At 37.4% G+C, this 13,812-nt stretch overlaps 1 protein-coding gene and 1 long non-coding RNA gene across 3 annotated transcripts; both read right to left on the bottom strand.

Moving 5' to 3' along the window:
* Positions 1–2,018: 2,018 nt before the first annotated feature.
* LOC141363145 (protein NLRC3-like) lies at positions 2,019–12,112 on the bottom strand. Its single transcript, XM_073865705.1, has 2 exons — positions 11,973–12,112; positions 2,019–3,834 (listed from the first exon to the last, which is right to left on the bottom strand). The coding sequence occupies exons 1-2, from the start codon at positions 11,987–11,989 to the stop codon at positions 2,019–2,021; spliced, it is 1,833 nt and encodes a 610-aa protein (XP_073721806.1). The 5' UTR covers positions 11,990–12,112.
* Positions 4,852–11,818, bottom strand: LOC129413489 (uncharacterized). 2 transcript variants are annotated; one of them, XR_012368683.1, is made up of 9 exons: positions 11,622–11,818; positions 10,403–10,945; positions 10,123–10,299; positions 8,342–8,401; positions 8,125–8,205; positions 7,905–7,958; positions 7,661–7,747; positions 5,535–5,622; positions 4,852–5,376 (listed from the first exon to the last, which is right to left on the bottom strand). It is a non-coding gene; the product is annotated as an uncharacterized lncRNA (long non-coding RNA). The 2 variants fall into 2 exon arrangements; XR_012368684.1 differs by having other exon boundaries at positions 5,545–5,622.
* Positions 12,113–13,812: the final 1,700 nt, after the last annotated feature.

Raw genomic sequence — 13,812 nt, 5'->3', positions numbered from 1 at the left:
CAAAACTTCTGTCAAACCATTTTAAATGTTCAGGCTACGCTTTTTCAAGCCAACATAAAGTTTGTCCTCAAACTTTAATATCTAGTTAAATGTCTAGTATCAAATCACTGATTCTTGAAACTAATATTATTTTCATGAAGAAAAAGAATCAATGTTATAATCAGGGGGTTCTTTGCACATATGTAAGGTTCTTTTATAGGTTTATTTTTTATTAATTTAATGATTATATGCTGGACCATTGCCTACAAAATCAGCTGTCCTCGGTTAAGAGATAATCATTTCAACTTGATTAAAAAAGACAAAAGTAATAATTGAATTGAATAATATATTTACCACATGAAAGAGTACATTGTAATATGTATTAAAAACTACAAACAGTGAGTTTGAACAATATTTACTATTATTTTGTGATTGCTCAAAATGTGTCCCACATATTCTTCACCAGCGTCAGATATTTATAAAAAAAGCTATAAAATCAGACAACTACAGGGTCAACTGCATTCCTGAGAACCCCATTTTCAAACCTTCAGCTCTTCTGCATATTCACTCAAGCTCCTGTATGTTTGATATTTTCTCTTAAACTTCTTCATATTTTTGGACACTGCTACTGTGACAACCATAACATGTCAACACCGTCATCTTTGTATAAAAAATATTAGATTAGATCATGAAATAAATGTATAATTTTTTACTATCTAGCTTGCTAAGCAATTACAAGTAGATCAGTAATTTGTATTTTTCTTACAGTATGTAACATTAAATACTACAATAATATTAGGGTCACGTTGACTTATATTTTTTCCACATATTACTATAATAGCTAATTGAACAAAACTATAAACTTACACTGATAGAACTATGAAAGTCAATACTATGACTGAATAAATCCATAATATATCAAAACAGAAACACAACCCGGTGGCCCAGTTTTTTTCAGAGGTTTGTTTTTGGTTCAGACATCCATTGCAGGCATTCTTGGCAGTTTTTCCTGAGGCTTTTTTAATATGCATACCGTTATCGTATTTATGCCGTACCGACCGAAATGAAGAAGTATACGGCGATAAAAATGTTGGCCATATCGTCCAGCCATATGATAGAGAAACATTGCATTTTATTATTTAAAAATTTATAGGGGTGGTTTCCCAGACAGGGATTAGACTAGTCCTAGACTAAAGTAAATGTAATAGCTGTCCAAACTGAAAACAACTTGCACTGACATATTTTAAAATACATCAATGCCATTTGTTTTGCCTTAAAATGCACACAAGTAATGTTTTTAGTAAGGTGTGTTTGTTAAAACAATTTATATTTCATAATTAAACTAAGGCCTAGTCCTGGTTTAAGCTAATCCCTGTCTGGGAAACCACCCCATAAAACATTATTTCTGAATGTTCTGTAAAAATATGGCTGTAGAAAACACAATTCACTTATTAGGTTTAGATGTTGATGATTTGTTTCATTTAAAGTCACAATGGTGTTGATTAGTGTTTGTTTTAGTTGGACTCTTGACCCTTGACTTTTTGTTTGCTAGTTCTTCCCTGGTTGTGTTAACTTTGTGTATATAAAACACATTTGTTATGGTAATGTAAAGTTAGTGTAATTCGGTAGCAGTTGGTAAATAAGTTGTTGTTTTAAACATTGTGTGAAAATTAAAACATGAAATTGTCATAACGTTTGAAAATGGTAGAATGTAACATTCATCTAACGTTCAGACAACACAGAAACGTTCTTAGAACGTCAAGAAAACACTTTTTATATTGGCAGAATGTTGGGAACTTTTTTAAGATTGACTGCTGATTTATGTACAACATTAAGAAAATGACTTTTGTTAGAAAAGATTCTTCCAAAGTAAGAGTTCAAAATAAAATCATAAAATAATTAAATGAATTGTATTAAAGCAACACAATTGCACTGTTGCACTTTTCAACCTCATGGGGGAGCCGTAAGCCAATCTAACATGAAAACTACATAGTGTTGCTTTAATATGTAAACAGTCATGTGATTGTTGTTAGTTTTACTTACTTCAGTTTTTTGGTTTCTTTTATCACAAGCTGCAGTCTCACAAGAACTTCATCTGCTTTATTTTCAGCTCCAATAAATGGTTTTAGATTAAGTTTATCCAAATGCTGCTCAGACGTCAACAACACAAAAACTAAAGCTCCCCACTGTGAAGAGGAGAGTTTGGTCTTTCCTACTGATGAAGATTTCACATAATGTTGAATCTCCTGCAGCAGTGAATCATCACCCAGTTCATTCAGACAGTGAATCAGATTGATGGATTTCTCTGTAGACAGATTCTCATTCATCTTCTCTTTAATGTACTCAACAGTTTTCTCTTTCTTGTAGGAGCATCTTCTCATCTGTGTCAGTAGATCCTGTAAGAGAATCTGATTGGACTCCAGTGAAAGACCCAGAAGAAAACGCAGGAAAAGATCCAGATGTCCATTCTTACTCTGTAAAGATTCATCTACAGCTGTATGATGTAACTCAGATAAAGAATCCTGTTCTGATGATATGCATTTCAATATGTCTGGAAATTCTGAAAACTGACCTGGTTCAGTAATTTTATCAAAAACATTTCTGTAATTGTTTGTGGAGGAGATGTGAGCATAAAGAGCTGCTAGATGTTCCTGGATGCTGAGATGAACAAAGCAGTAAACTTTCCCCTGATACAAACCAAACTCCTCTCTGAAGATCTGAGTACACAATCCTGAGTACACTGATGCTTCTGCTACATCAATGTCACACTCTCTCAGGTCTTCATCATAGAAGATCAGATTGCCTTTCACAAGCTGCTCAAAAGACAGTTTCCCCAGTTTGAAGATCATGTCTTCATCTTTCTTCTCATAGTCCTTCTGATGTTTGATGTTTGTCTGAATGATCAGGAAGTGTGTGTACATTTGAGTGAGAGTCTTGGGGATCTCTCTTCTCTCTGCTTGACTCAACATTCTCTCTAGAACAGTGACTGAAATCCAGCAGAAGACTGGGATGTGACACATGATGAAGAGACTCCTGGATGACTTCAGGTGTGAGATGATTCTGATGGCCAGACTCTCATCAGTGATTCTCTTCCTGAAGTATTCCTCCTTCTGTGGATCACTGAAGCCTCGTACCTCTGTGACTCGATCAACACACTCAGAGGGGATGAGATCAGCTGCTGCTGGTCTGGAGGTGATCCAGATGAGAGCAGATGGAAACAGATTCCCCTTGATGAGGTTTGTCAGCATCACGTCCACTGAGGTTGATTCACTTACATCACACAACCTCACATTGCTGTAAAAATCCAGAGACAGACGACACTCATCCAAACCATCAAAGATGAACAACACTTTATATTCATCACTGGAGATTTCCATTTCTTTTGTCTGTGGGAAGAAAAGATGAAGAAGATCTAAAAGACTGAGTGTTTTGTTCTTCATCAAATTGATCTCTCTGAAAGGAAGTGGAAATATGAGGTGGACGTCCTGATTCTCTTTCTCTTCAGCCCAGTCCAGAATGAACTTCTGTACAGAGACTGTTTTTCCAATGCCAGCGACTCCCTTTGTCAGCACACTTCTGATGTGTTTGTCTTGTTCAGGTAAAGGTTTAAAGATGTCATTACATTTGATTGGTGTCTCCTCTGTTGTTGTTCTTCTGGATTGTGTCTCAATCTGTCTCACCTCATGTTCATTACTGATCTCTCCACTTTCACTCTCTGTGATGTAGAGCTCTGTGTAGATCTCATTCAGTAGTGTTGGGTTTCTCTTATTTGATGTTACCTCATACAAACACTCAAACTTCTTCCTCAGATTTGATCTGAATGTGTTCAGGACTTCAGCAGGATCAGAGTCATGACTGTAAATTAATAATTAATATATCAGATTATTACACAAATACCTGTAAGAGTAAAAATGTACAGAACAAAATGTTTGTAGACACAGCCCAGACAGCAATTTAGCTCTTACCGACGTTGGGGCGCATGTACTTGCCCGACATAAAGTGCCTCGGTGAGATGTCTTATGGAGATCGGTAGCTAATAGGCAAGACATCGGGAAGATGGTGGCATTAGAATGATCGCCGACCGTGAGCCAACATAAACCCGCCCTAATTATTATGACCTATATGCGGCGCGATCCGCTTCGCTCTCCCATTGAACACAGCTGATTTTCGGCTGCATCGCTGTAAACGTCAAGGCATGCTTATAAAGCAGCTGTTCCAGTGTTAAAGGGAGCGAGGCGTCAGGATCCCACCGTTATATAATTGATTTGTTTAGGCCAGGGGTCTCCATGGTGCCAGCACATTCTATTAGTCTCAATTGTAATATTTATTTATTACATACATATGTTTTATATTAACTTGGCTTGGTTTACGTATGTTAACATATTAAACAATACTAAAACATATCAAAAAGTAAAATAAAATAAAATCAGTAAGTAAAACAAAAAAGTTTTGAGTAGAATAAATAAAAAAGTAGCCCTCCAGATTGTTTTATACATATTGTTGTAGCCCTTGCTCACAATGTTGGAGACCCCTGCAGGCTAACTCATTTCATATTGTGTATCAACAACAATCAACACTCAATAACAGTTTATGTTGTGTTAATCATAAAATTTCTTCCCTAACAATTTGACAAGAGCTAGTTGAGAAGTAGGCAACTAGCCCACTTGCATGCAAGACTCCGTCCGTGGCTGCGCAGTCTGCAGCCGCTTCCTTTTGAGTTGCCAGGTTTTATGACAAAAAAGTTTAAATTGAAAGTAAGTGATTGTTATGTGTAGGGTGTATTTCATACACAATATGACAACCTGGTAAATGTCAGTCTAACAGAAAAAAATGGATCAGTGAGTTTTCCAGGAGAAATAACAAAACAGAAGGGCATCTGGAAATTTTTTTTTACTTTGTTTTTGCAAAGGCAGTTTCATTTATTTTAACACTCCACAAATTACACTTTGGGGTGGTTTCCCGGACAGGGATTATCTTAAACCGGGACTAGGCCTTAGTTTAATTCTGAAATATAACTAGTTTTAATAACATGTCTTAATAAAAACATTACTTGTGTGCATTTTGAAGCATCACAAAAGACACTGATGTATTTTATGATATGTCAGTGCAAGTTGTTTTCAGTTTGGACAGCTCTTACATTTATTTTAGTCTAGAACTAGTCTTATCCCTGTCCTTGAAACCGTCCCATAGCAAACTGCAACAAAAATAAGAAATTCCCTCCAGAATAAGTCATACTCCAGAATCAGTCCAATCAATTATTTCACTTAAGATGCTTGCTTGTCCCGCCTTTGCCGCCCCCATTCCTGTCTCTGCTCAGACAGCCGCAGCCAGTTTCTCACAGTCATCTTTACATCAGCCTCAGTGGAACTTTGTAGGCAGGATTTCTTAACACAGCACCTAAAAAAAATGTAATAATGTAATAAGCAACAGAAAAAAATAAGACAGCACAAAAGTCTATATATCTTCGTGGATGGTTTCTAAAAAGACAATTCAGAAAAGTCAGAGCATTTTGCAAAAAATAAAATCATGTTGTTTCAACACATTGTAGGACTTACTCAGGAGTACCTGATGAATAGGCTGTGATTTAAGGAGAGCACATCCCTTCATCACTGGGTGTGTCTTGCTGCCAATCATCTTGTGGCACTAGGAAATACAGAAAAAGTCCCGTTACACAAAGAACAGCATCACCCAGGTCCAACTAACAGAGCTAAATAAGTGACCCCACAGCAGTGGTTCTCAAACTTTTTCTGTCATTTTTGTCATTCCCCATTTTATGTAGGACTGTGCTGTGTGTGCGCTGTGTATTGTGTGTGTGTGTGCCGGTCTCAGTGTGTTCTTGATCTGCATGCTAAACAGCTTATGTTCAGGAGAGCCCAGCCCTTCATATTCATCTTCCTGCTGCCAATTAACGGTTGTCACTATGAAATGATAAAATTAGATTGTGAAACTGCTAAACAGTATGTAGGCTTTTTGCTCTCAAACTTTTCAAGTGCGCTTACAGCCACAAGTTTAAAGACCCAATAGACCCTTTTACTGTTTGTACACAATGGTGACGTGGCAACGTATGCACGAGCAGTTTGGCAATGGAAGTATGGCAAGAATCAGCAGTGAAGTAACACAGACAGAGAAAGTTATTTTAAAAAGTTGACTTATCAACTTTTTCAACACAGCTACCAGATCCGTGTACTATAGTGGAGTGGATAGAAGACGTTAGCAGATGGCCAAATATAAAGTGTCCAGATACATATGAAGAGTTTGGTTCCAAAACCCAATAAATCCATTTTGACAAATTTTGTTAAAAACGTGTTTTCTATACCAAGAAAGTGACAAGGTGAAAACCACTATTTTCTGTTACAAACTTTCACATAGCATCTTTAGGTTATAAAAACATAAAAAAATTCAAATCCATAACTTGATTTTCAAAGATTTATTATAAAAACAGATTATTTTTTCCACAAAATGCAATAAATTCATGACAAGTTTTTATTCAAAATGCTATAAATCTATTGAATCAATAGCCTTTATAAATGTGCATTCATCTTTGCCATGTTATTCATTTAGTTAACTAGTGGTATACACTAATTAAAAATATAAACATTAATGGCATTAATCAAAACACTTACTTTGTGATATTAAGAACACTGTCATTGATGCGGTTATACTTGACGTCGTCGCTTAACGTGTTTCACAGCGATCAGCTGTAAAATGTTTTGGTCCTGCTCGATTTTCGTTGACTTTGAGTAAAATTATGGAAAGTTTTTCATAAGATCCGCTGGGGTCAATGTGTTAGCATGACAGAGACTTGATGCTGTCGGCCCGGGCAAACAAGCACCCGTCTCCCGAGTGTCTCTTGCGTAAATTATTAGATGTTGATGGCTTACGTTTCTTTCCCGTCACAGAAAACCATCACAGGTTTATCAATGCTATTAAAGTATTATTTTGTTTTTGTTTGTTTGTTGATCACGAAGTACAAAGTAGATGAGGAAAACTAGTATTCCGTGTACTCAGCGCGCCGCCATTGTTTGTTTACATTGCAATGGTGCGCTGCAAACTGTGGAGCGGATTTATGGCATTCTGTAGAAAAGGAGGAGTGGCGTTTATTGCATTTTGGGAAAAAAGGGAGAAAAGATGACAGAATAACACGGCGTATATTGGATTTTGCTTAAAATTAAGAATTTACTTTTTAATATTGACCTGATATAATACTGATTCTGGCAGCAACTCATTTTTTTCAAAAATGGCGTTTATTTGGAACCAAACTCTTTATATATACGTATATTAGTATATTATATTAGTACAACCAAACGCAACAACCAGACATTTTGATGCTGGGAAACCGTTTTAATAAACTTTCTGAGTTGCTAACACGTTAGAACAACTGGCGAACAACAACACTTCCGTTGCCGAAATGCGCGCACAAACTATTTGATCACGCGGGCTGTAAAAGGGTCTATGCATCACATATTTAACGGAAACTTACATTCAGTACGAAGAAGGTCCTCATTCACTGATGTAATCACTTAAATGGAAAAAACACAAATGGCCCAGATCCAGCTTGATTTTAAAATCTGGCCCTAATTCATTTGCTATTGAATTATTCTGAAATGTATTGTTTTACTACCTCAGTATGATGTTCTGAGTAAAAAGTGCAGATTCATACATTACATGTAAAATATCTTACTATCGTTAGTCCTCTGACGGAGCCCTGGAAGAGGGTGACGTGGAGGCTGCTGCAAAGCACACAGGCCTTCGTTATTATTCGGTGTCACTAGAAAATACAAAAAAACTAAATTATTGGAGTGAACAGTAAGTCAAGTTTATCACAATTAGATAAACTAATGTCAGTGGGCTGAGTAATTGCCACACATTTCTACACACACACACACGTGTCAGTGTTTTCATTGTCTGCGTTTTAAATGGCTTACAGTCAGGAAAGCCTTCAGTTCTCTGCGCCTCTTTCTGAATATTAACCGCAGTCTCTTGGAAAGACAGAAAACCTTGGTTTACTGATCACACTACTAATATAAACTCAAAAATCATATCTCTGGAACATCAAACTATGGTATGTGCTGTGGACCTGTGGAGTACATTGTGTCTGCTTAAATTTAGGGACCTGATGCATTTTACTATATAGGGTACACTTACCTTCACTCTACAATGATGTGGGATGGGCTGGAGGAGTTAAACAAGGGGTGGGAGGGTTAGCCAGCTTTCTTCTTACTGACACTTCAAGAAGATTAAAAAAGGTTACAACAGAAAGATGATCAAAAAGGCACATCAACCATAAGATTTGCACCTTAGATATCTACATCTGATATTCGCTGTATGAGAAGTGCAGCATTATACACATAAAATGTCTTACTGGGCTTGCTCCTTTGATGGAAACTTGGGTGGGCTAGAGAAGGCTGCTTCCTTTTTGTCACTGTCATGGCCATTTAAAAACAAGGATTAAAATTCGAAAAATGTTTACACACAAATATTACAAATTCTTATCAGGCATAATTAAAGTATGAGCATGTAATTAAAGGGAGAGTTCACCCAAAAATGAAAATAATGTAATTAATGACTCACGAGTTTGGAACGACATGAGGGTAAGACCTCCGTTCATCTTCGAAACACAGTTTAAGATATTTTAGATTTAGTCTGAGAGCTTTCTGACCCTCCATTGAAAATCTATGCACAGTATACTGTCCAGGAACAGAGAGGTAATAAAAAAACATCATCAAAGTAGCCATTTGACATCAGTGGGTCAGTTAAAATGTGTTGAAGCATCGAAAATACATTTTGGTCCAAAAATAACAAAATTACGACATCATTCAGCATTGTCTTCTCTTCCGGTTCTGTTTTGAACGCGCACAAGACTAAAGTCACATGACTGCAGTGACGCAGCTGACGTACAACGTGGCTGATGTGTTATTAGGTGCGTCCCCGCTTTTTTTTGGTTCGCCCGAGCTTCGTTTACAGTCTGAGGGAGACGAATGCTGTAAATGTGAAAAAAATTCACAAACATATCTGAGGATAACACGCCATCTGCGTCACAAGACTTCAGTCAGACACATGCGCTACACAATAGACATGGAAGAGAATGCTGAATAAATTTGTCATTTTTGGACCAAGATGTATTTTGGATGCTTCAACACATTCTAACTGACCCATTGATGTCAAATGGCAACTTTGATTATGTTTTTTATTATCTTTCTGGACATGGACAGTATACCGTGCATAGATTTTCAATGTAGGGTCAGAAAGCTCTCGGACTAAACATAAAACATCGGAGGTCTTACAAGTTTGGAACGACATGAGGGTGAGTCCTTAATGACATTATTTTTCATTTTTGGGTGAACTATCCCTTTAATTTTCTAATGGACATATGGAAACTTAAAGGAACACGCTGACTTTTTGGGATTTTAGCTCATTCACAGTAACCCCCAGAGTTAGATAAGTGCATACATACCCCTTCATCTCTGTGCGTGCCGTAACTCTGTCTGACGCACCCACCGCTAGCCTATCTGAGCATAAAGACTTGAAGTAAATGGCTCCAGCTAGCATGCTGCTCCCAATAAGTGACAAAATAACAGCAACATTTTCCTATTTATGTGTTGTGATTTGTTTAGTCACACCGTGTACAAACAACAAGGTCATGACACAGCCATCTTTTAACAGTATACATACTGGGAACTATATTCTCAGAAGGTGAAGCACTTGCTACTTGGGGGGAGTAACTGCACAACTCTGACCGAACTCTCTGCTCCTCACCGGGGGTTTCTCAGGTGCTGCTAGCAAATCACTGCACCCAAGTAGCCGGGCTTTGCCTTCTGAGAATATAGTTCCCTGTATGTATATGATTAATAGATGGCTGTGTCTCACATGACCTTGTTATTTGTACATGTTGTGACTATACAAATCACAACATATAAATAGGAAAAAGTTGGCATTATTTTGTCACTTATTGGGAGCAGCATGCTAGCTGGAGCCATTTACTTCAAGTCATTGTGCACAGCTAAGCTAGCGGTGGGTGCATCAGACAGAGTTACGGCACGCACAGAGATGAAAGGAGTATGTATGCACTTATCTAACTATGGGGATACAGTGAATAAGATAAAAAAATAAGCCTTTAAGGTCAAAATAGTTAATTCAACTTGCCAACTGTTATGTTGTTTCCAGCCATAGGTAGGAGGGAAGGGAGAGGAGGGTTTTTTGGAAGGTTTGTTGTGCGTTTTCTTCTTTTTCGCCTGTGATGTTTGTGGTGCATTTTGGGTGTCTGATGAAGGGCACGATGCAGGGGATGATGGTGGTGATGGTGATCTAAGTCAGGATGGTCTGTAAATGAAAAGTTTTTACAAAGATTAGTTTTCATATTGATCACATCGAACATAGAAAGTACAATGAGTAACATCAGAACAACATAGCCCCCCACTCTCACTTGTCTCATGTAGTATTCAACAAGAGTATTGTTTTCATCCTTTAGATGGGTTGGGTGATGTCCTCTTGAAAAAACTTTGGAGTATTTTGTATGAGTCTTTATAGACCCTTTTACTCTTTGTACACAATGATGATGTGGCAACGTAGGTGCACGCAGTTTGGCAACGGAAGTATGGTAAGAATCAGCAGTGAAGTAACACAGACAAAGTTATTTTAAAAAGTTGACTTATCAACTTTTTCAACACATCTACCAGATCCGTGTACTATAGTGGAGTGGATAGAAGACATTAGCAGATGGCCAAATATAAAGTGGCCAGATACATATATACGTATGTTAGTATATTATATTAGTGCAACCAAACGCAACAACCAGACATTTTGATGCTGGGAAACCGTTTTAATAAACTTTCTGAGTTGCTAACAGGTTAGAGAACCACTGGGGAACAACAACACTTCCGTGGCCGAAATGCGCGCGCAAGCTATTTGATCACGTGGGCTGTAAAAGGTTCTGGAGGCCACCAAGCCATGCCTTCATCGTATTTACCTGAGTGAAAAAAACAGAAAAGACATTTTATTTTGCCTAAATTACAAAGGTTAAATAAAGGCTCTATTTTATGAATAGGTGTGTGTCCAAAAACACTTACTTCCTATCACTTTATTACTTAATAACCACTTTGTCTGACTGTCTACAGTGGCTGTGCACTTGTACTAAACTAGCTCTTTGATTGACAGGTCTACTTTTAACGTTACCATAAAAACGCACAACAAGAGCTGCCTTTAATTTTAAGCATGTCACTTAGACAAAATCATTAAAAATGCATTTAGAGTGTAAGGGGTCCATATTATAAAATGACAGATGTCATTTTTGTGTAGACAAAAGACAGTCCGTCAATTTATTACCGTTTACCTAACTGTTTACCGAACGATCCCCTCACGTCAAAAATACTGTCTAAAACAACTCACTGAAAAATATTTAATACGCGAACATATTAATAATAACTAACCAGGGGTGCGTTTCCCAAAACCATGTTGCTTATTTTCCATTGCCAACCAACTAGTTGCTAACACAACATGTTAGCAACTATGGTTTTGGGAAACGCACCCCAAGTCAACAGTTATAACAACAAACCAAGTCTAAAACCATGTAACGTTGCCTCCGACGCCAATTTCTGTCATCCGTTTATCGAAAACATTTCCACAATCATATTTAATCAACATACCTTCGCGCTTACACTGCCGGCTTGATGTGGACCAACAACTGCGTAGATCTAGTGAAGAAAAAAAGAGGCGCGGTCGGCATAAAGGTTGCTCGCGGTTCCTCTGCCGATCTCCGGCTGCAGACTCATCGCGCCGATCGTTTACCCACCTACTTTTATTCTGTGTGCAGGGGAAAAACACCAACCGACACTTTGCCGCTGGTGCCCTCCAATTGCCGACGTCGGTAAGACTGAACGTGCTGTCTGGGAGGACTCTTAATGGTTTGTAAAATGTTACATTTAGACAAAATAGAAAAGTTCAACATTTTCTAGCATTTACTACTAAATAAAATGAAATAAAATCCTTTAATTCACCTGAAATGAGGACTCATGTTTTTATTGAAGTCTTGTGGTTGATTATCAGATTGTTCAATCTTCCTCCTCTGACAGTCAGGTTTTGTTATTCGTCTGGATGGCAAGAATGAGAATCAAGAATCACTTTACACTTTAATATTAGTGGAATTTTCACGTAACTTTATTACCATTACACTTTTTACACTGCTGTGAATTAGGGGTTTGCAAGAATGGTTGAATATTTAATCGGAAATAATAATTTGAATAGAAGAAATGCTATTTGAATGTTTGTTTTTAACTCTTTCGCTGCTATTGACAAGTTAACTCATCAATTAAGAGAAATCTCTTCCCTGCCAATTATGATTTTTTTCCGGGAATCCACAATACTGCTCTTATCCACCATATGGCGCTCCTACCCAACTTATGCAACCAGAAAGCAACCTCTCCCCCAAACAGTTCAGACACAGCACGTGTTTTGAGGTATCAATTTATTTATAATGTATCAAGTCTAGTGGTTGACCGATATATTGCTGTTTTTTATTATCGGCCTCATTGAATAAATCTTTCTGTTCTTTCTTTTTTGTTCTAATAATATATTTTTAACTTTAAGAAAGCGAAACAACCTCTTACTGAGTGAAGTAATTTATTTGTTAATGGATTAGTCCATTTTCTTAAAATCCAGATAATTTACTCACCACCCTGTCATCCAAAATGTTGATGTCTTTCTTTGTTCAGTCAAGAAGAAATTATGTTTTTTGAGGAAAACATTCCAGGATTTTTCTCATTTTAATGGACTTCAATGGATCCCAACACTTAACAGTTTTAAAGGGATAGTTCACCCAAAAAAATGAAAACTCTGTCATCATTTACTCACTCTCATGTTGTTACAAACCCACATAAATTTCTATGTTCTGATGACCACAAAAGAATATATGTTGAGGAATGTTTGAAACCAAACCGATCATGAGCCCCATTCACTTCCATAGTAGGAAAAAAGAATACAACTGGTTACAAACATTTCTCAAAATATCTTCCTTTGTGTTCATCAGAACAAAGAAATTTATACAGGTTTGTAACAACATGAGAGTGAGTAAATGATGACAGAATTTTCATTTTTGGATATTAACTATCCCTTTAATGCAGTTTAAAATTGCAGTTTCAAAGGACTTTAAACGATCTCAAATGAGGCATAAGGGTCTTATCTAGCGAAGCGATTGTCATTTTTTGCAAGAAAAATTAAAAATATTCACTTTTAAACCACAATTTCTCGTCTTCCTCCGGCTGTGTGACATGCCAGCGCGACCTCACGTAATACATCACGTCAAGAGGTCACGAATGACGTATGGAAACTACGCCCCAGTGTTTACAAGTGTGGAGAAAGAGGACCGTTCTGTTGTTGTTGTATGTGGAATTATAATAATTAATGTATGTGTGTCAGTTTATTGTTTAAAATGGTACGCAAATGTGCATTTCATTTATGTAACACGTGACCTTTCGGCGTCACACAGCCGGAGGAAGACTAGAAGTTGGGGTTTAGAAGTGCATTTTTTCAACCTGCCAAAGTGGCTAGTGGGATTGGCTGTCTTACCCGCCACAGCTGAAATCTATCCGCATTTGGCAGGTGTTAATGTCAAGCTCTGGGCTGGATTTCCCAATAACGTTGTCTCTTAGCGCCCTACGAAGTAGTTAAACCTTAACTACAGTTATACCTTAACTAGGCGTGTTTCCCAAACTGTACCCTAGCAGGATTCTTGAGGTATACTTTCTTACGTACAACGTTACCAGGTGCTGTCCATGGCGTTGGTGCTGAATAGGTTGGTATCGATTGCTCGACAATCAATTGTTCACTTTATGTAATGGG

The sequence above is a fragment of the Misgurnus anguillicaudatus genome, unplaced genomic scaffold, assembly GCF_027580225.2.
Source record: "Misgurnus anguillicaudatus unplaced genomic scaffold, ASM2758022v2 HiC_scaffold_33, whole genome shotgun sequence".
Lineage (NCBI taxonomy): Eukaryota > Metazoa > Chordata > Actinopteri > Cypriniformes > Cobitidae > Misgurnus > Misgurnus anguillicaudatus.
Note: the sequence above shows the minus strand (reverse complement) of the source record. Positions and strands in the feature narration are given on the sequence as shown.